The following is a 22,206-nucleotide window of genomic DNA, read 5'->3' as shown; positions in this document are numbered from 1 at the left end:
GGAACCCTGCAAGCACCTATTTACTGGACTTAATTCTGGGCTGGAAAGGGTATCCCAGGCACTAGTCCTGCAGAGCCCTGACTTGTGATTGCGCTGCCCAGGGATCCAAACAAGAACTGCTGTTGCTCATTCTGAACTCTGTTTAAGCCTCTCTACCTAGGGTATTTCAAACTTTTCCCTTTCCTGCCAGCCCTAGTAAAATTCCTTTTCCCTTAGCTGTGTGTCCAAGTGCTTACTGGGACATACAAGAGCTAGCACCTACAAGCCTAGCTGTTGAAACATCTCCAGCAATTTCCTCCTAGTCATGGTACCCCTGACACATTAGTGACACTCTAGGAGTTTGGAGTACTGGGCAGCCATAATAATTGAAATATCAATAGATTTGGAAATGCTTATTTGTCACTTAGTTGGAATTTATGTCAGTCCTTCTGAATCTGCCTGTTTTCTCAAGAAATGGTCACCAAGGGCATGTCTACACCGCATCTGGGAACATGCTTCCCAGCTCCAGTAGACAGACAGACACTAGCTCTACTCGACCTAGCTCACCAAACTAGCAGTATAGCTGGGAGTAGCATGGGCGGCAGCTTGAGCTAGCCACTCAACGATGTACCCAGGGCCTGGGGGCAGGTTTGTACTCAGGCAGTTAGCCTGAGATGTCATCTGGGCTACCCCAGGCACGCTGCTATTTTTAGTGCAGTAGCTTTAGCAGAACTAGAGCATGTCTCTCTACTGGAGTTGGGAAGCACACTCCCAGCTGCAGTATAGACATACTTGAATCGAACTCACTCTGATTACATTATGGCTTCAGCCAGGTACTGCCCAGATGAGGCAGCTTTGCCAACGCTGGTATCTGTAGTGATTTTGCACTGGCCAATTTTGGTGATGCTAATGCCTGTAACTATTCTGCTGAAACTAATACAAATTATCTTCTTTCTTTATCTGTTTGTTGAGTTTTCCTCTTTTTCTACTGCATCAGCAGTTCTCTAGGATATCACAAGTACTTCAAATAAATCTTGATGGTTTCTCCAGTACCTTTGAGAGTCTCTTTCATCAGTATATGAGCATGGCTCTGAGGGTGGGGTAATGACTCTTGTTTGGTTCCAGCTGTTGTCATCAATTCTTAGGTGAACTGGTTTCCCAGTTGGACAATTGCTTGTAGGTCTGTTATAGGAAAACTGTTATTTCTTTTCCTTTCTTTCATTTGTATTTGAGGTTTTGTAGAAAGTCAAGTCCTTGTTCGTCTTCCCACTAGCATCTGTTCTGCGGGAAACTAATACTTCTACTGGTCTGCACTTCTAAAATCAAAAGAAACAGATTTATACTGGCAGCTTCAGTTTTGTTTAAGATATTTTCATTGCCTAAAAAGGTCTCTTGGTCATGCTGTTATTCTAGGTGTATTTTAGCAAGGAGGTGACTTACTTAAACTAGCCGGTCTTAGTAGAAACTTGAAATTCTGCCCAGTAAAACTGTGGTGAGTTCTCAGGAATCAGAATCTTTGGTATTTGATGTCTCTCTGTGTTTTTGTTTTGTTTTGTTTTGTTAAATTTTGAAATTCCTATGAATTAAGAGTAGAAATCAGTTAAAAGCAAATTAGTTTCCATGTCAAGTTCAAGCAGCCGTTACCACTTTAAGGCCCTGTATAATCAGCCTGGAATGAGTTATATTAGTGTCTGTGTTCTAAGAAATTTAATCAGATAGATACAGAACAAAAATAAAATTTAATTGATAATTATATGTCGTGTGTTCCCTGGGTCTCTCTAGTATTTCATGACTTTGTATTGGCTCCATCAGTTTTGCATATAGTAAGTAAGCACCTTTTTCTATAGTTGAAAATGATCTACCAAAACTTTTTTTTGACAGAAAATTGAGTTTACAATTGAACAGATTTTTGTTGTGAAAAGTATCTGCTTTCCATGGAAAATCTGGATTTCTGTATGCCAAAAACCCAAAAGTTTTCAGGTATGGCCCAAAACCCACATACTTCAGACCAAAAATGAAATAGTTCAATTTGGAAACACTACTTTTCTGCCTCATAGGAGCTGTAGTTCCGTTATCATGTCCCTGTTCTCCTTTATGGGCTGTGCTCCCCAGCCAGATTTCATCTCCATGGCTCCCTTGATGTACTGCATCAAGAGGAGTGTTGAAACAGATCTTTAATGGCCCACAGCTGGATGGATGTTACTGATCCCAGTGAGAATTCGGAAACCCATGTGCTTAATGCACAGTAATTTATTTGAGAAAGAATCACATAAGTAGTTAAGGATACACAGTGCATATCTTTTGCTATAAGCCTTAGCTCCTCAGAATCCTCTAGCAAGTTCAAGCATACCAAGACATACAAAACTCATGCTCATCACATTCATTCATATCAATCACCGCAATTCATAATAATTTGACATCATCTCAACAGTCCCTCACTCAATATCCAATTATCCAAGGTAATTGTGATATTGCACCAATCATGCCAATTGTACCAATATGCCAATTACTGGATCTTTTTGAACTACAGCCTCATCTTACGATTTTTAAAAACATAATCTAACAATTTAATTTTAAAAGTTTTCTGCAAAGCTTGTCTTTTCTTTTATCCTGCTTACACATTTGGTATTAAAAACACAAGCATAGCAGAAATAATACAGTTGTTTTACAAATTTAAAATCCTATTATCATTTAATTTCATTTTATGTTATTACTTGACATACAACATTATACCGAACACACATTTTAGATCTTAAGTTTTCTGCAACTTTTTAAAGAATTTTATATTTTTGAGCAAGTGTATTTATTTTTTTTACAATTATTACAAGTCTGGTTGATTGTTTTATTGTCACATTACCATTTTTTTAAATTCCAAATTCCAATTCTTTTTATTTTTAATTAAGGTGCCCCATTTAACTGACTGCCCCGACCTCTATCCACACCCCGAGCTCCCCTGCACTCTATCCAACCCCGCCCCCATGCTTCCTGACCCCTTAACGCGCTGTCTGGAGCACCAGTAGCTGGTGATACTACAACCATGCCACCCGGCTGGAACTAGCCATGCCACCATGCAGCACAGAGCACTGGGTCAGGCTGGGCTCTGCAGCTGCACTGCCCCAGGAGCTCACAGCCCCGCTGCCCAGAGCATTGTGCTGGTGGTGCAGCGTGCTGAGGCTGTTGGGGAAGGGGAACAGTGGGGGAGTGGCCCAGGGCTAGCATCCCAGGCCAGGAGCTCAGGGGCCAGATAGGATATGGCCCACAGGCCATAGTTTGCCCATCTCTGTGCTAAACAATCAGTGAGGCCATTGAGTGATCATAGTTAATCTGAGGAACTGTCCCAGATTAAGGTGTCATTAAAGGAGGTTTTGGAACAAATAAATGGTCATTCTTTAGAACAGAGAGAAGTAAATAGTAGTGTCCAGGGATTTGTACTGGGATTGCAGATTGCAAAAAGTTACAAACAGATTTTACAAAACTGGGTGACTGGGCAAGAAAATGGCAAATGGCAAATGAAAATCAATGTTAATAAATGCAAAATAATGCACATTGGAAAACATTATCCCAATTATACAAAATAATGGGGATTCAAATCAGTTGCTACCGTCCAAGAAAGAAATCTTAGAATCATTGTTAATAGTTTTCTGGAAACACCCACCAAATGAGCAGCAGCCATCAAAAAAAAGCTAACAGAATATTGGGAATCATTAGGAAAGTATTTTCTGTTTTATTATCTATCCCTTTCCTATTTTCATATAAATCCAAGGTATGCCCACATCTTCAATAAGATGTATTGAAAATACAATAAGATTGTATGGAAAAGACACAGGAAAAAAAACAAAAATGATCAGGGGTCTGGAACAACTTCACATGAGAAGAGATTAATAAGACTTGGACTCTTCAACCTGGAAAAGAGATGACTAAGGAGGGAATACAATAGAGATCCATAACGTTATGACTAGCGTCAAGAAAGTAAATAAGAAAGTGTTATTTACTTTTTCTTATAACACAGGAACTAGGGGGACTAAAAAAAATTAATAAGCAGCGGGTTTAAAATAAAAGGAAATATTTTCTTCACATAGTTAACCTGTGGAACTTCTTGCTGAAGAATGCTGTGAAGGCCAAGACTATAACAAAAAAAAATTAAAAAGAAAGAACCAAATACATTTATGGTGGATAGGTCCTAATGGCTATTAGCCAGGTTGGGATGGGTTGGTGTCCCTAGCCTCTGTTTGCCAGAAGCTGGAAATGAGCAACAAAAGTGAATCACTTGATGATTGCCGTTCATTCTCTTTGAAGCACCTGGCATTGGCCACTGTCCGAAAACAGGATACTGGGCTAGATGGACCCTTGGTCTGATCCAGTATGGCCATTCTTATATTCTTATATTTGTGCCCTAATAAGGATGATCATTGTATTAAAATTTGAGTAACTTAACAATCTTCTGGCTTATTCTTTGGATACGGCACAAACTAGTGCAGCAATCACATAGAAAACGAGCCCAGAAGCAACAAAATGAAGCAAACGTCACAGCATACATCTTGCTTCAATAAAGTCATAGGCTAACCTGCAAAAATATAAGCAAATAAAAAGCAAAGGCTTCTGACCAGGCCTTATAAGTTAGCACATACTGTGCATTCATTTCCGATAATTGTTATGTCTAGTCTGTTGGCAAGTATAATTTGATTTGATCAGAATATCTTCACACATTTCCATCCAAAGTGGTTACTAAAACTGCCCTGGGACTGGCCACATACTTAACTGGAAAGAGTTCCTTTTTTTTAAGTTTTATATTACCTTTACTAACCAGTTATTTAAGCATCACCTTTTCCTCTATTTTTTATTGATTTTTCAGTTGTTCCTTCTGGTCTTTTTTTTTCTGCTTTGATTTTTTCCCCCTGTCCAAATGTTTTTAACTGTTTGCACCAAATTTGCCACCCAGATCTTCTTTTGTATTCACTCAGGCATTTGTTTCTTTGGTGTTAACAGGAACTCAGGAGTTTTCTTAACTTAGTCTGTTATTAATTTAAAGAGGTTAGTGGAATAGCAAAGAAACAATTAGCAATGTTCAGTATAAAGAACCACTTAGCCAAGGCCACTACTCCAGTCATTAAAATTGGAAGGTGGGCTACAATTAGGACCATAGGTACTATAGGTTTATTCATTTTTCTTTAATCAGTTGTGGGATGCCATTTGCCATCCAGTTTCTGTACAGACTAGTTGGGGAGTTGTAATGACTTTGACATTTTCGTACTACCCCCTCTGCTTTCAAATCCTATAACAGTTCTTCTATATGTGGAACTGCTTCTGCTAGATGAGAATATTGCAGAGTTGGTGGGAAAATGTGTAAAGCCATTTCCACTGCTGCTCCTACGTCTTCACATTCAGATTTCTTTTCTAGCCCAAACCATGGGACATTCCCTCATTTGCTTCTTGTCTGGCAGAGCCACAGCTGTCATAGCCTTGCAGGCCCACTTTCTTAATCTTTCTGAAATAATCCACTCATTCACTCTCTCTTTTTTCCCCACAAACAGCCTCCTGCCAAATTAAGTCCCATCGTACCACATCTACTTCCAATATAGCTTCCTCTGTCATGCTGTTACAAACCACTGTATCTGCTTAAAATTTAGTCTGACTTACTATCCTATTATAATACATGGCAGGTGTATTAACAAGGTCCCTTTTACTTCTTTGCTGTGGAATCCAAACAAAGGAATGGTTTGTTCTCTGTGCACATCCTCCTGCACTGACTTAATTGAAGTTGCCTCTGCTCCGATGTCAATTAATGCTAGCAACCATTATATGTCTGTCAGTTATGTGGGGCTGTAATTTGGCCACTAATATCCAACCTTGGGGACCGGGGTTGCTAAGGGAGAGGCACCTTTACTGAAGTGTAGAACTGCCCTGACAGGGAGCCATCACGTCCATCTGAGCTAATTCCTGGAATAACAAACCATGAAGGGTTCCTATGCCGGCTTCCCTGGTCTCACCAGCCTTGGCTCCTGCTTGCAGCATTGACTGTGATCTATCTCTTGCCATCAAATCACTTCAAAGTCTCCAGAGGCTACCTATCCAAACAAGCCATATCTGCACTCCTTTCCTCAAGTTGAGCCCATATCTGTGCTCACAATAATCCCCCACTAGACACTGCATGTCTCCTACCATACCATTCTCTGCCTTATGCTATTTCATTGCAACTATCACGTCCCAAGTCAGCATGGTTGGATGATAGGAGCATGGTTGGAGTCTGCTTGATTACTGTAGGAAGTCTCACCAGCCATTCTCTGAGGACAACTACCTGTTCCACTTACTATCCTTTCTGCTTGATCTAAATCCATCCAAGATATTAAATCTGTCACCTGTTTCTCCTCAATTCCAGCCAGAGAGCATACCAACAAGAATCTAGTACAATAAGCCATAACAGATTCCCCTTCCCTGATGCATCAACAAAACTGATCTCCTTAATTCAGAAGGGGTCAGAAAATATCAGGCTACCTTCGGGATAGCACCGTCTGTGTTATCTTTGATTAACTCTGCCTCAATTTCTGCTGACAATGTTGTTCCTTCTGTAGGGCTAGCATATGCTATTATCAATTCTCTTAAATCTTTAAGATCTAGATGCTTTCTAATCATGTATCCTAGCAGCCAAGACAAACATGTTTTCTTGGTCAAATAACCCAATTGTTTATCCAGTGTCTGTTTTTCAGTTTCAGTCAGAGAATGAATTACTTCTTCTTGTATTTGCTGTGGAGGCTGAGGCATTTGCACTACCACTACTGGCTGGGTTACCAGAGATTCTGGAAGGGGCTTCTCTTCCTCTTCCACCTGTATATTAATTCTTTCTTCTAAGTTTTGACATATGTTGGTTAAAGCTGGTATCTGCTGAGCCTTAGTTACATTCTGTGCTACAGCAGTTTACAGGTCCCATTTCAGGTTTTCATTTTGCAATTTTAGTTTTTCCAATTCCTGTTCTAAACTTTCTTGCTGACATTCCAAAACATCTCACTCCTTTACAAGCTTATTCACACCATGATACATAGCACAGATGACTTGTGCTGATATTCGGGCTTTCTTGGGAGTGTAACCCTTTTTGATACCTCAGCAACAAATTGTCCAAACCTTTTCATGCAGTATGGGGACTACATCACACAGACATGAATTTGACCCCAAACTTTCACCTGCCTGTCTTAGTAAACACTTATCCACCATACCCGGAGGCTTTGAGGCATCCCTCTTGTCTTCTAAGGTAAACCCGCCTTGCTTGCACTTGCGGAACATCATTGGCTTTAAGATGACACTGATGCAACCCTCCGTACTTGTGTGTTTCTCTATCTCTCAATATATTGGTTCCAAGCTGTATTTAACCCGTTTCCCTGGCATCAGACAGTGTCTCAAAACAATATTTTAATTTGCCTTGCCAGAATATTCTGGTTCCAAGATATATTTCCCCTGTTCCTCATCACCATAAAATGCTTTTAAGATGATATATTGTTCCTGTTAGTTTGGCTTACCAATTCAGAAACAACTGACTTTCTCACTAGCGCAGTAAACCACCATCTGCTACCAATGTTGAAACGAATCTTTAATGGCCCACGGCTGGGTGGATGTTACCAATCCCAGTGAGAATTCGGAAACCCACATGCTTAATGTACAGTAATTTATTTGAGAAAGAATCACGCAAGTAGTTAAGGTTACACAGTGAACATCTTTTCCTATAAGCCTTAGTTCCCCAAGTATAAACCCTCAGTAACTATGTTGGCCTTACACAGTATCCTGATTAGCAAACAAGACAAATATATCTACCAATTCTAGATGGAGACTTCTTTTCTTCTCTTCTTTCCACTTTCAGGTACTTGGTCTGTTAAATGCCCCTCGAAGCACGGTCTAGGTCATCCTGAGGACTTCTGTCTCACAGTCTCGAACCTCTTCAGATGTTAATTGGGGAACTAACTTAACTAATTCACTTTGCTTAGCATGTACACCTTTTTGTTCTCAAAGGAGTCACATGTCCCAGAAATATGCCTCATGGACGTTTAGCACCGGTTTTCTCTAAATAATATTTTGGAAGGAGGGGCTGCAGAACAGACCCAGACCAAAGATTAATCAACGGTTACCCTCTCATCAATCATTCACTTAAACTCTTAGCATAATGTTATCCAAAAAGGGTGATTTTGTCCCATGTCAGCCTGCACCAAGTCCACCAAGTGCATCCTTTTATGTGTTTTTTACCTCGTGAGCTGGTTCTCTGCTGATATATTCCAAAGTTCGGTGTTGAAACACAGATGTCCACTGAGCCGTTATTAATCATTCAGGTGCAGTTTCAGCACCTCCAGTGGTTTTCCACATCATTCATCTAACACTTAGAGAATTCTACTCTCAGAATCCTCTAGCAAGTTCAGGCATACCAAGCCATACAAAACTCATGCTCATCACATTCATTCATTCACCGCAATTCATAATAATTTGGGACCATCTCTACAAGGGAAACCCAGGGTGAACCATGGGAGATGAAGTCTGACCAGGGAGGCTGGCCTAAAGGGTAGAATGGAAAGATGAAGCCCCCAAACTACAACTCTCATGAGGCACTGTGGCTGCATTATTGCATTATTGTAACTATGTTTATTTTTGGCTAAAATATTTGTTTGATTTTTTTGCCAAAAAGTCTATATTTTCCACTAGATCCTTCCCCCCATTTTACAACCAGCTCTGTTTGTTTCATACTGAGCTATCATGTCTGCTATATGAGCATCTCTATTTCTCAGCAATGCTGAAACAGCTGTTTTTTGTCTTTTTGATGGGACACTCCGCCATTCCACTGGTACCAAGGATAATGAGGTAAGTAGAGGCCTGCACAAACCTACCCTAGATAAAATCCATACATTAAACTCAAACCCTACATCCTAGATCATAAGACAGATATGCCACTTACTGACCTAGCAGGATATTATCTCCAATTCAGCCCCAACATTGCATCAATTGCGGCTCCCCTGACTGACCTGCTAAAAGGCAAAGACATCAAAAATGCCCAGAAAGAGATAATGCCCTTTGAGTGTTGTGACACAAAGATATTTTGTACCCTTTGCTCTTTTTATCTGAAGTATCTTATGTTGCTTGTCCCTCAGAAAGCCCATACTTTTACTTTTCATCTGTCTCGTCAATAGCTTGTGCAAGACCCATCAGCCCCACACTTGCCATTTTAACCCTAATCCCCTTTTCCTTTTCATGACTGCCATCTCTGAAAGCAGGCAAGCAGTCTCCTCTGATGCTTATGCATCTTTCTAATCAGCCAACAGAATTTGCTGTCAGGCTCCTTTCCCTGGAGACCAAGCATACTCTTTCTATAATACACTCAGACTTAGCTAGCCTGCAGCACAAGAATTTCAAGTCTGTCTTTGCACCTGGTTCATTCGGGAAGGCAGCATGCAGAGCTGCTGCTACTTCTGCTGGTACTAGCCCCTAGGTCAGTGGTCCCCAACCTTTTTTGTCTGGTGAGTGCCAGACAACAAGCCACGGAGGACCATAGCGGCGGATGAGCATCCTCCAAAATTCTGCCGACAAGCGGCAACATTAATAGGCATTGCCACCAAATTGCTACTGACAAGCAGAGGCATCCAGAAGCATCGCTGCTGAAATACCGCCAAATATCGGCAGCATTTCGGCAGCGACGCCTCTGGATGACACAGCTTGTCAGTGGCATTTCAGCGGATGCTTGTCCACCAGACAGTACATGGGCGCACTTAGACGCCCCAGCAGGCACCATGGTGCCCATGGGCACTGCATTGAGGACCGCTGCCCTAGGTTCTCATACACCTAGATGGGTTTTAACATCAGCTCAAGAAACAATTAGTATATGGGAAACAGTTCTATGTACAGATGTATAGAGCTATCGCTCAGCTGCCAGCCCCATAAAATATTGAAGAGTGTATAAACTGCAGTAGACCAGCTCATCCTGAGTAAATACATAAATAAAAAGTACAAAAATAAGAGAGCAATGATGTGAGTGGTACCATAGTGGTACTAGCTGTAACAATCAAGTGTATTTCAAGGGAAGTAATGCTAAAGCATATGTAAGTTATTTTCACATTGTTCACCTTCAATGTGCCTCATTCTGACTGAAAAACAATAAGCTACCTCCTCTACTGGCTATGCAGTAATATGGTCTTTTATTTTCTTTATATCAAGAATATGAATAATTCTTGCTTCATGTAAAGAAAGGTGGAGAGTAGGGTAGGAAGAATCAATGAAAACTGCAAGCAAGGATCTGGAGTCAGTAGAAAGGAAATGAATATATGAGCCCCAAGAGCATGGGGCTAAAACATAGTCTGGAAAAATGCAATGCATAGTCTGGAAAAATGCAAACATAGTCTGGAAAAATGCAATGCAAGTTAAAATGATTTTCCGTTGTCAGATATTTTGATTTAAAAAAACGTAAAAATTCCTATGACTGCACTTCAGTTCCATCTGATTAAATCCTCCTCAGTGTAAACATGCCCTTCAGCTTGAGCTTAATTTCTGCAGTCAGGTTTGCTATGGTTCAGTATGTCTCCAGCAAACATCATATACTACATTCTCATTACCTTAATATTAATGTATTCAATGTTATATCTTAATGACATCAAAGGCTGAACATATATCCATAGGAGTTAGAAAAGTTCAGAGCTCAGGCTGAAACTCCCTCCTTAACTCACCCCCGTTACAGCCAGACATTGCTGGAGTTTAAATTCAGTGACTGATCTTTTAGCCTGATCTGCTGCAACATAGAGATATATTTGAGTGAGTTAAATAATGATTAAATGGAAGCCTGCTAGTTTTTAGTGATAACTCCATTTGGGATTCTTTTTAACCATAAGCTAAAGCATTTTTACGTGGTTGTGCTTTGAGATTATTTATGAGCAGAGCAATCTTTCAGATTTGTGTTTTATAATTATTCTAATTTTGGTTTTATTTTTAAGAAAAAATAGATCATTTTCTGGGGATAAAAACTGAGGTTTGGTGTTTATAAAATTGTTTTCTTTTAATCACTTTTTTTTTAAAAAATCAACCTTCTCTGTTTCCCTTAAGATAGGGGAAGAGACAATAAAATCTTTAGCGCTTGCCACACCTTTAGCAAACAATTTTCAGTCCTGAAAAATGCCTTGGAGATTTTGGGAGGCATATTTTATAAATCCCTATTTTCATAGTCTTGCTTCAGCTAAGTTAACATAATTTTAACATGAAACCAGAAGTTTGGGGCAAATTTTTCCCTGTTTTACACTGCATACTGCCCAGTGGTTGGACAGAACTGGGCCTCCTTGTTCATGGAGCTATTTTTTCCATGTGGCATGTAGGAATCTTTTAGCATCTTGTTTATTAAGTGTGTGTGTGTGTGTAAAATACAAGCACATATATTATGCATAAGTATTATACATACTGTATATGCACACATTTATATATTTTACATAATGGTCAAACTATTTATTAACTCTCCATTTAAAAGTGGTTTAGAAAGAGTTAAATGATTAGTAAATGTTATAAACATATTATAGACATGAGTAAGTAATTCTAGTCTGGTTTATTTTTAAGTATAATTTATATTAGATTAATTCATTATTGATCCTGACCAATGAGTATGTGAAATTTTTTCTAACATCTTGGTTGTACAGCAACAGCAAATGGACTATGCAATTTCTTGGGAAATGATAAATGTTCTTGTGCTGAATTCTGCTTTGAACCAGTGTAAACCCACAGTAATTCAGCTGAAGTCAGTGAAGTAACTCTGAATTACACATGTAAATAAAAGGGGAAAAAAATTTTTACTCAGTTATAATTTGAGTTTGGAGATTGAATTAACCTGAAATATTTAAAGTGAGCCTGCTAGGCTTTGTCTAAATTCTGGGTAAAACCATGATAACAAGTCAATTTTCACGTGGCTTCCTTCTAAAACTGTAAATGGGATCCACCTCCTCTCCCCCAGAACACTACCTGAACAAGCCAGGACTGACGGTCAGCTTTAACCCACTCCACAGCTGCTAGGCACCCAGATCATTTCATGCTAGTAAAACTACTGCTTTTGCCATGACAGATTTAAGTGGAGGAAAGTGGTTTCCCTTCCACTCACAGTATGTACAAGAGATGGGTGCCTTGAGACCTGCCGTTAGTCTGTATGAAGATTTTAGCCCAAGTCCCTGACTTATCTGCTGTAGTTCTCTTACTTTCCTGTATCTTCTCTACTCCCTTCCCGGCTTTTCTTTTTCATCCCTTTTCCCAGCATGACCAGATAGGTTATTTGTGTGACAAAATAGAGCAGCCTGGTACCCTGGGATAAAGGTTCCACCTCTCCATCCTGGACAATAACATGGTATAGACCCTACACAGTCACTAATGTGCCCTTTTGTTGTTCTTACTAGAACTGGGTAAAAGATTGTGGCTGCAACTCTTTTTCACAGCAACATACAAATTCACGTTGACCAAATCATATTTGTGAGTTCATGCTGATTTTGGGAATTGCTTCCATTTGAAAAAAGGAAACCTCAAAATGAAATTACTTTGATTTTGGGATTAGAGTCACAGGGGGAGTTAAACACCATTCAGAAAGTGGTTGTAGCATCACTACTCCCTATCCCCTAACAACCCAATGGTTAGGATGCTCACCTGTTAAATGAGAGCCCTAGGTTCAAATCTTTGCTTCAGAGCAGGGACTTGAACCCAAATCTCCTCCCTTCCATATGAGTTTGCTAGTCATCAAACCACTGAGGCGTGGGGTCTCTCTTAATCTCTCCAGTTGCAGTTGTTCCACTTTGTATAAATAATTATATATTAATTGGGCCAGAGAGAGAATGAGAAAATGCCTCTGTTGCCTGGTGGTTAGGGAACTCATCTGGAAGGGACAACACCTGGATTCCAGTCCCTGCTCCAGTGAATAATTAATTATTTAGACAAAGTGGAACAGCTGCAACATGAGAGATTGAGCATGATGTAGACAATGATGAAGAAGCTATCCTCCCACGCCCAGGTCTGGCTATAGCACCTTGAATGTACTGCCTCTTTCTGAGGAATACATTGTCATTTGTGTATGAGGTTTTGCTGCTGTTGCTCCATTTCAAAATCCATTTGAAAATACCATCCTGTGTTTCTAAAAATGTGTGCCTATCCAGATACAGATAAAACTTGCATTTCCAATTTTAATTGGGTGTATTTTCACCCAAAGGCTTGCTATTTTTAATTTTGTAATCCACAACCAAGCAAATTTCCTGTGGTTTTGGATTTAATAAGGAACATTTCCACAGTGCGAACAATACCTAGATAAATACGAAAACATTTTACATTGATAAATGTGATAATGTCCAGTCTCCTATGCCATAAAATATATTATCTACTGATTATCCCCCCCAATGTTGATATCTTCAAAATTTTGCTATTACAGATTACTATTCATTGTGACTTTCTGCTTTCCCCTCATTTCTTAGATCGAATTGCACAGAATATCATTAAGTCCCATTTGGAGACGTGTCAATACACAATGGATGAACTACACCAACTAGCATGGCAGACCCACACATATGAAGAAATTAAAGTATACCAGAGCAAGGTACAATACCCTATCACTCCTTCTCTTGCTTCGCCTTCCCTGGTGGTTCAGTGCAGTATATTTGGCAAGGACTTGTTGATCAATACCAAGTTAAAGTTTTAAACCTTTGGGTTGGAAATAGCAGTTTGATATTAGAAGAACTTGGCAACTGAAGATGTGAGAATGGCATTTTAAAATAGAAATAACAGCTTATTGGTGTGTTTGCTAGTAGCATAATGTCAGGGCAAAGGACATGATGATAAAATCAGCCTCCCATATTAATAATTTGTTTCCATGGGCCTGATCTTTTCCCAAAGCTCCAGTTGATTTTAATGGGAGCAGGATTGGACTCCATATGTTGGAAGAGATTTTTTCAAAACAGAAGATAGATTTGTTTAACATATTTATGACAACTGTTAAAACTATCCCCATTTTCATGTGGAAAAATGAATGTTTTTTATTGCACGCAAAGTAAATCATCACCTGTCGACAGTACAGTAGATAATGCAGAATTTAACACACTCTGTAAAGTGTGGTAATACTGTTGAAAAATGGCTGTAAAAATGACTTCATTTGGTTGTATATTTATTTCCCCCCTATGATTCCTATATCAAATTCGTTCAGAATATTTCTCCCTCTTAAAGCTCTTCAAATTCAGCCTAAGAAGTGGAAATCAAGCTGAGTTCTTCTGCTTTTTTCATTTTCACCAATAATAATGATTCAGCAATCAGAATTTAGACAAAGCAGAATAGAGTTCAGTTTGCTCTGTTGGCTCCCCAGTGATAACAGAAGTTGAAACTCACCTGTGGCAGATGTAGTCCAAAGATACACTTGTGCACGCATATGCACACACACAAAGGTGATAAATTGAACAAGAAGGTCCCAATTTTGTGCAGTCATTGTTCTGACTGTAATTACACTTCAGTGGTTTTGAAAAGGTTTTTGAACCCAGCAGAAATGTTCAACAAGGTGACTAAATAGCATTAGTCTATTTCCTTTGCTAGCAATATATTTGCATATTTACATTGCCTAGTTGTCATTAATTTATATCTATCTGTAGAAAGAGATAGATATAGATATAGGCTTGATTCACAAAAGGACATTTTTAAGCCTGTAGTTGTTATTGAGAGAGAAATCTTTAGGGATTATCCTTCTGCGATAAATCTGTTTTGCCGCAGTCTGCCACACTTGGCCTTGGTTTACATCCACCTGTGGTTCCTGATCTGGTAGACAATCTCAGAATTCTCCTATCAGAGCAGGACCCTTTAGATGAGCTTACACAAAACAGTTGGGTGGTAGAAGACCTCTCTCATAATGTTTGGTAGGGTACTTCCTCCCTTGGAAGTGGGAGCCCCCCTCAAATTCAACTCCCGCCTCCACCTGAGGAATAGAAGGCATTTGAACAGGGGCCTGTCATCTCTCTGGTGTGTGCTCTAAACAGTAGGCTATAGGATATTCTGATGTAGGGCTTCTTCAGTCTCTCATGCTGAAGCTGTTCCACTGTGGATAAACAATTTAAAAAGTCATTAGAGCAAGGGGACTGGATCGTGGACCTCACATGTGATTACTCTAACCAGCAGGCTACAGAGTCATTCTAGTGCTTTTACCCTCTCTCTCCTCTCTGCCCCCATGATTCCTTCATTATGCATCCACAGTCCAATAGCTTTGAAAGGGGAGACTGAGAATCTCAAACAGAGGGAAGCTCCTATCTCCAAGAGAGGGGCAGGGCTTAGCACACATCCTTTGGCTAGGCACCTCCCATTGGCTAGCTTAGTCAAGAATTCCACTCTGAGGCACCTAATTCACCCTGTTGATTATATAGGGAGTCTAACTGCTGAACTTGGGCTTCGTGAACGCCAGGGATTTTCTAGGCACCTGAAAGATAGGTGTGGCAACGTTCAACATCACCACTCCTCTGTTACTTTTTTTAATCTAGCCCATATATATATTACACAAAAAACTATGTTTAAACATTACAAAGGTTGTCAAGTCAAGCACTCAAAAGTTAGGAAATGCCAGCTTTAAGTCTGTGCAATCTTAATTCACCTCCCTCCCTTGTATGTCTGAATTACGATACAGTCTTTACCTACATGCTCAAATACGATTTTTTTTCTACAGGAGCTTGACAAATCCAGTGCACAGAATGATAGTGCTTTCTAAATGAGCATCTATTCAATATTTTCTTTTCTCCTCCTTGTTCAATGTGCAGCCCCACATCTTGTTTACTGCACTCTAGCCAAACCTTGTTCTAAAAAGAGAACTATTAATTTCTTCATGAGGTTTTCTATGGTTCTCATCATTATAGCCTCAGAGGGCTTCACATATATGAATGAATTTATTTTCACAACATCCCTGTCAGGTGAGGGGGTGTTATCCCCGTTGTATAGATGGGGAACTGAGGCACAGAAAGATTGTCAAAAGCTCAGATATCAAGTCCTTCCTCCAAAGCATGGAGGCACTAGAGCTTTTCAAAAAAAAATTTACATGAGCAAAACAATGTATTTGTCACTAGCCTTGTTCTTGTAAAAGGGTGACATGATTTGGCTGAATTTTTCCAAAAAAAAATTTGTCAGAAGCAAACACTCAGCTTGGAAAATTTCAGCTCCAAAAGTTAAAGTTTAGCAAAGTTATAAGCAACTGAAAATAGGGTCTTATAACGAGAAGAGTCGGGCAACCTTGATTGGAAGTGGCACTACCAGCTCTGTCTATTATAAAATCTAAATTACACACTTTGTGTGACACAGCATTGTGTTGTTTTGCCTCTGAACATTATGTTTGCTTACTGCTTTATTTTTTATTGCATGTTTCCTTTGGAAGACAAGAGAAGCGTTATGGCAACAGTGTGCCATCCAGATCACTCATGCTATTCAGTACGTAGTGGAGTTTGCAAAACGGATAACAGGCTTCATGGAGCTCTGTCAAAATGATCAAATTCTACTCCTTAAATCAGGTGAGTGGTTTAGTCAGTCATTCTCTCTTCAAATAACCTTACTTCTCCCCATCACAACCTTTCCTCCCACACACGTGAACCCTACATGATCTTCTGCGTTAATGACATTCATTTCTTCAGATCCCATTCCCTCTAAAGTCAATTATGCTTTTCATTTACAGAAAAACTTTCTGTTAATTGCAGAAGCCACAATCCCCAGTTTGACATGTAGTGTAAAGTATTACTGAGTTGAGCTGGCTGAATCACCAAACTGCTGCCCCTAAAATTGCCACTTGATTTTAGCAAATCAAATCCATCTAGCTGGGCCCTGCATCTCTGGTTAACTCTCACCATTTTAATGATGCTACAGCAATACCGATAATCTTATGTCAGTACTTAGTAAGAGAAATCCCTGCTGGCAATAATTAATACCGGAGTGAGCGTGGTTGGATTGTGGCAGCATGCATTGACACTGTTGTGTGTGTGCATTGTGTGTGGGGGGGGGGGGGAGTAGTTTTTCTGTCATGTCACACAGCAATTCCTGCCCTTCTTTCAGAATAATCATTTTAAGACGCACTCTGATGACATTTAGTTAATAGGAATTGTGACCTTGCAATAACTTCATGTCACTCAGTAGGACAAAATGGTATTATCAAACAAGCTGCTACTAATTATTAACTGCATTACCCTGTACTATCCTGGCCCCTGGATCTGGCAGAGGCTGGGATATAGCATGAGGCAGCTTCTTTGAGCTAGAGAAGTGCCTTGTGTCCTTCAATAGAGAACTCTCAGGCAATTCTGAAAGAGATAGTGTGATCCAGTCTTTGCTCAGAAGGATGTGGCTGTAATATGGGACCAAGATGCAAACTGCAGAAAAATAAGAGGACCTGTAGGGTTCCAACAGGAATACAAAAGATTCCCTGGAAGAGAAGGATCTTAGCATGAGAATAATTAATAATATCATTATTAACATTCCAGCTTCTGAATTAAACAACCTTATTCATTTGGCTGGTAAAGCAAAAGAAACAGTAGTGCTTCAAAAAAAGGTTCAATGACATTTGGACATAAAATGTATTGTAAGAGAACCCCAATTAGCTGCAGAGTGTATAAACTGCTAAGGTTTTACTGCCCCTCATGCTGCTAATATTGAGCAGAGCTAGCCAGAATTCCGGGATTTTTCCCACAGTTTCTGATAAAAATCCCCCTTTGAATTTTTCCTGTGAGGAAATTCTGGTTTCCCTGTGGTAGAGTTTAAAAATGTGACAAAGTGTTATTTTTCCCCTCACATTCCACACCCTCTGACAGTTTCCCCTCTTTTTCCATTATGAGAAATAGGGGGAAACCTACGTTTCACACTTTCTTACAGTTTTCCAACTGAACACATCATGGAAACAGTGTGGATAAGTGAGAGGAGGGGGAACTTTTTACATTTAAAAGTAGAACTTCCACTTTCAAGCTAATTTACTCTCAGAAAACACTTTGTTACAGTTTTCAAACCAGAAAACATTGGAAAACTATCAGAAAGTGTGAAAACCCCCATAATAGTTTTTCTAAATTGAAAAACTTAAAAAATTGCAGAAAAAAATTGAAGTGTTTTCCTAATTTTTTTCTTTTCATAGAAAAATTTGGGGATGCTTTTTCAAAACCTTTCACTGTAAAAAAAAATTTAATGAAACCCTTTAAAAAAACAACTTTTAATCAGAAAATGTTTGACCAGCTCTACTACTGAAATTAGGAATAGCAAGGCAATTTGCACAGTCCTTAGCAAAAGTGAAGCCCTAAACTTCAGGGAAATGGGACTGGATCGTGAATTGCTTCCCTCTCTGATCAGTCCCAGAGGCAGAGATTGGAGGGTAAATTGTCTCCTAGTCAGATCCCACAGCCACAGAGGAGATCTCGCTGTTTTGTGAGTAACCAATTCAGCCGGCCTCAAGGATCATCAAATGTGTAGGTTGTGTGGTGTTTGGGTGTGATTCATAATGGGGAGAGATGCTGCAACACTCCATATTGCAGCACTTAACATTTAGGTTCAGCCAGGCAAATAATGGATTTTTCAGTTCGCTGACATTTCTGAAAATCAAAAAATTTAAAAAATTGTGAAAAATATCAGTGCATCAAAAAACTCTATTTCAGATCAAACGAAACAAAATCTGAAAATGGATTTTTTTACTGGCACTTGTAAAGGTAGTGGTGGTGGAAGAAACCACCATTGCAACTTTTAGCCTAGTGCTTAGAGTACTCATCTGGGATAGGAAAACCTGTGTTCAACTCCACTTCTGCCTGATATAAAGAAGGGATTTTAACAGGGGTGTGCTCCAGCCACTGGGCTATGGTATATTTTGGGATAGGGCTCTCTAAATCTCTCTTGTTGAAGTTGATCAGCTGTTTACAAATAATTAAATATGAACTGGCATTACAGAAATGGAGGTTGGGAATCAAAGTAGAACAGCTTCAACAAGAGAGACTGAGAGAGGCCTGTTCCATAATATCCCATAGCCCTGGGATGAGGGCATTTTTTCTGGGAGATGGAAAACCCAAGTTCAGATCCCTGTGCCACACTAGGTAGAGGTGGAAATTGAACCAGGGTCTCCAATGCCCCAGGGGAGGGCTAAAGGTCATAAGGAGGGGGCACAACATCCTCCTCCTGCTGTTTTGTGTGAGTTTCAACATGCTCTGAGCACGTCTACCAGATCGATACCCCAGATAGGTGGGGGAATACTTAGGTTTTTAATCCCATCTGGGGTTTAGGCATGAGTTAGACACCAAACTGCTGTGCAGTGTCAGGGTTTAGGCAGGTGTGCACATACCCAGCTGCTGACATTTAGGCACCCGGGGGACTTCAGTAGTGGAAACTTAGGCACTTAGGCCCAGATCTACAAAGATATTTAGGCTCCTAACTTCTATTGAAACCAGTGGAAGTTAGAAATGGGAATACCTCTGTGGATCTGGGCCTTAGTGATTTTAGGCACCTACAGGGTTAGGGGGCTGCTGAGCAGGGTGTTGTGAATGCCAGTGACACATAATATTGGACTTAGGTGCTTAAGGCCCCTCCTCCCACCCTGTAAATCCCACCATTTGTGCCCAAGGTTGTTTCTGTTCATTGGAATTTTGCTAAGAAACTGTTTTGAAATTTAATACATTCTGCTTTCAAAAGTGCCTTGAAACATCCCAGGAATGAAGCGTGTGTAGTTTTCATACCCTTTCCTTGTCCAACAGGCTGCTTGGAAGTGGTTTTGGTGAGAATGTGCCGTGCCTTCAACCCACTCAACAACACTGTTCTGTTTGAAGGAAAGTATGGAGGAATGCAAATGTTCAAAGCTTTGGGTAGGTTTGCCTTTTTTATTTTCACCCATTACAAATTCTGGAGTGAGTGGGAGATTTACCTTTCTAAATTTAATCACCCTCCCAACAAAAAGTCATTAGCAGCTTTTGAATCCTTTACCTTTAGCACTGAAGAACAGGGAACTGCCATTTAAACTAACAAAGTAACTCCATTAGCTGCTATCAGTAGCAGGCTGATTTCCTTTAGTAGAAAAGGAGCAATGGGAGGTTTGCAAAATACACTCTGGCAGTGTGCCACATAAGGACTGAGTAAAATATGAATGAAGATTTCAGAATTTGGCCTATAATGATCCCAACCTCATTTGTGCTTGACATTTGCACTGGTGCATAATATCAGCTAAAAGAATGGCTTCAAAATTGAAACCTGTGTGAAAGGAAGGTGAATGTTGCAGAAGGGGTAAGTGGATGAAGTCTATTTTTGGCCTGGTGGCTTAGGTAGATGGATGGATGCATGGATCCCACAAAGGTCATGAGGGGGCACCAAGGGGTTATCCAGAATACTCTGAACCTTGAGAAAAATTCAGGCACAGCTCAGGTTCATTCTGATTTGTTTGGTACAGCAACTGTTTCATTCCTCATCACTATATGTAACATGCTTGATGACTGCTACCTTGCCCATAGTGTTACCTTATAAATGATGTCAGTGTTCTGGTTGTGAGAATAATTAACCTGTTAACCATTCAGCAGTCAGGACCAAAGCCAATGAAGGTTTCGATATTGGTAGTATTTAGTATATATTTAGCTCACTGCTTATATATACATCATATATAAACATTCCATGTATGTTTAGCTGATTTTCTTTGTCCTACAGCATGTTTTTCTCCAAACTTCTAAGAAGGCTATCTTATCTTGCTATCTGATGGGATGTTGTAGGAGATGACTGTTCTGTATTAGTCAGATTCCTTTTGCAGATGTCATTTTAGTTTCAAAAACAAGATTACCTTTAAAGTGAGAAAGAAAATTCTTGGCTAACATCTCTGAATGACATTGCAAAAGACATTTTTTTTCTTGATTTTTCTTTGGAGTTTTCAGAGGCAGAGTGTTTCACACTTTTTACTGGGATTCACTGAAAGTTTTAGTGATATGCAACTTCAAATGCTACTTTTTTAAATAGCCTCACTTTCCATGTGAGTGCAAATTCAGAGGTCAATTAAAGTGTTCGCCTAAGCAGAACACTTGCTCACTCACTTGCACTCTTTCTTTCTCTCGCTCAGGTGCATGCACACTCACACACACACACTTGACATCAAAACAAGCAGCTCTTCAAGGGATTCTAAAGAGCTGATAAATTTCTAGCATTGACTTTGTTCTCTGTGATCTGTAGGTTCTGATGATCTGGTGAACGAAGCGTTTGACTTTGCAAAGAATTTATGTTCCTTACAGCTGACTGAGGAAGAGATTGCATTGTTTTCATCTGCTGTTCTGATATCACCAGGTAGTTATCTCCAAGTATTTTGATGAATCCTCTTTTTCACTGCATCCTTGTTCATATTTTTTTTTTGCCAGCTGTTGTTCCTACTCAAACTGGCACATTAAGTAATTGAAGAGTTGTCTGGATAATTCTCTAAAGTTTTCTTTAATACATTATATCGACAGCAGCTAACCTACTGGAAATAGGGCTCAGAACAAAATATGGCTACACCAGCCTAAAGAGCCAGAGGTAGGCAGATTTATGACCTGCCTGTTATCCAGAACTTTCTGGCCAGCTGTTCAGAACCTGAACTGAATGATAGAAAAATAACGCTGGATCTGAGCCAAGTATTGTCTCTTCAACATTCAACAGCACCATCATAAGGTGATGGAAGAAAAATAGGAACACTAGAAAGAGATGGGGGGGCAGACTGTGTGTGATAGGCATAGGTACCGATTGCAAGTGAGGCAGAACAGCATTTCACCAGGTGGACCTCTGAGAGATTGTGCCTCAGGGAAGCATATTCCTTCTTGAATTCCAGGAAGCACAGGGCCTCAGCTCTTTCCTTCCCACTCTGAGGTAGCAGGCACTCTCATGGTTGGCACAAGGGAGCTCGCTCTGCCTTTGGTAGAGTATAGGGATGGCAGGGACTGTGACTGGCTTCTTATGTGGGATGGGAGCAAGCAGGGCAAGGGCCTTCCCCATACTGCGCACCTGTACAAGGGCCAGTCAGAAGTGTGTTTATTGTCATGGGAATATGCTCATTTGCACAAAATACCCATAGTTACACATGTGTGTTTGAAAACACACTGGCTGCATGAATGTTGATGGAAAAGCAGAAGAAAAAGGGTTTGGACCGTAGGTGATTGGATCAGATCACAAGCTGAATCTAGTGGACAAGTTCACAATTCGGTGTGGGATTTTTAAAAAGCACCTTAGGGAAAAGCACTTGTCCACTGAAAGTTAATAGGTATTGTGCGCCTAACTCCTTCACACAAATTC

At 40.0% G+C, this 22,206-nt stretch overlaps 1 protein-coding gene across 1 annotated transcript in view; it reads left to right on the top strand.

The window, feature by feature from the left end:
* The window catches only part of RORB (RAR related orphan receptor B), a 191,459-nt gene that overhangs the window by 163,262 nt on the left and 5,991 nt on the right, over nucleotides 1–22,206 (top strand). The window contains exons 5-8 of the mRNA XM_030567863.1: nucleotides 13,422–13,543; nucleotides 16,340–16,472; nucleotides 19,668–19,775; nucleotides 21,118–21,228. Of these exons, the coding sequence (XP_030423723.1) occupies nucleotides 13,422–13,543; nucleotides 16,340–16,472; nucleotides 19,668–19,775; nucleotides 21,118–21,228 (474 nt within the window). The remainder of the gene's footprint in view (nucleotides 1–13,421; nucleotides 13,544–16,339; nucleotides 16,473–19,667; nucleotides 19,776–21,117; nucleotides 21,229–22,206) is intronic.

The sequence above is a fragment of the Gopherus evgoodei genome, chromosome 6 (genome assembly GCF_007399415.2).
Source record: "Gopherus evgoodei ecotype Sinaloan lineage chromosome 6, rGopEvg1_v1.p, whole genome shotgun sequence".
Lineage (NCBI taxonomy): Eukaryota > Metazoa > Chordata > Testudines > Testudinidae > Gopherus > Gopherus evgoodei.
The sequence above is the reverse complement of the archived record's forward strand: the minus strand, read 5'-3'. Positions and strand labels throughout refer to the sequence as shown.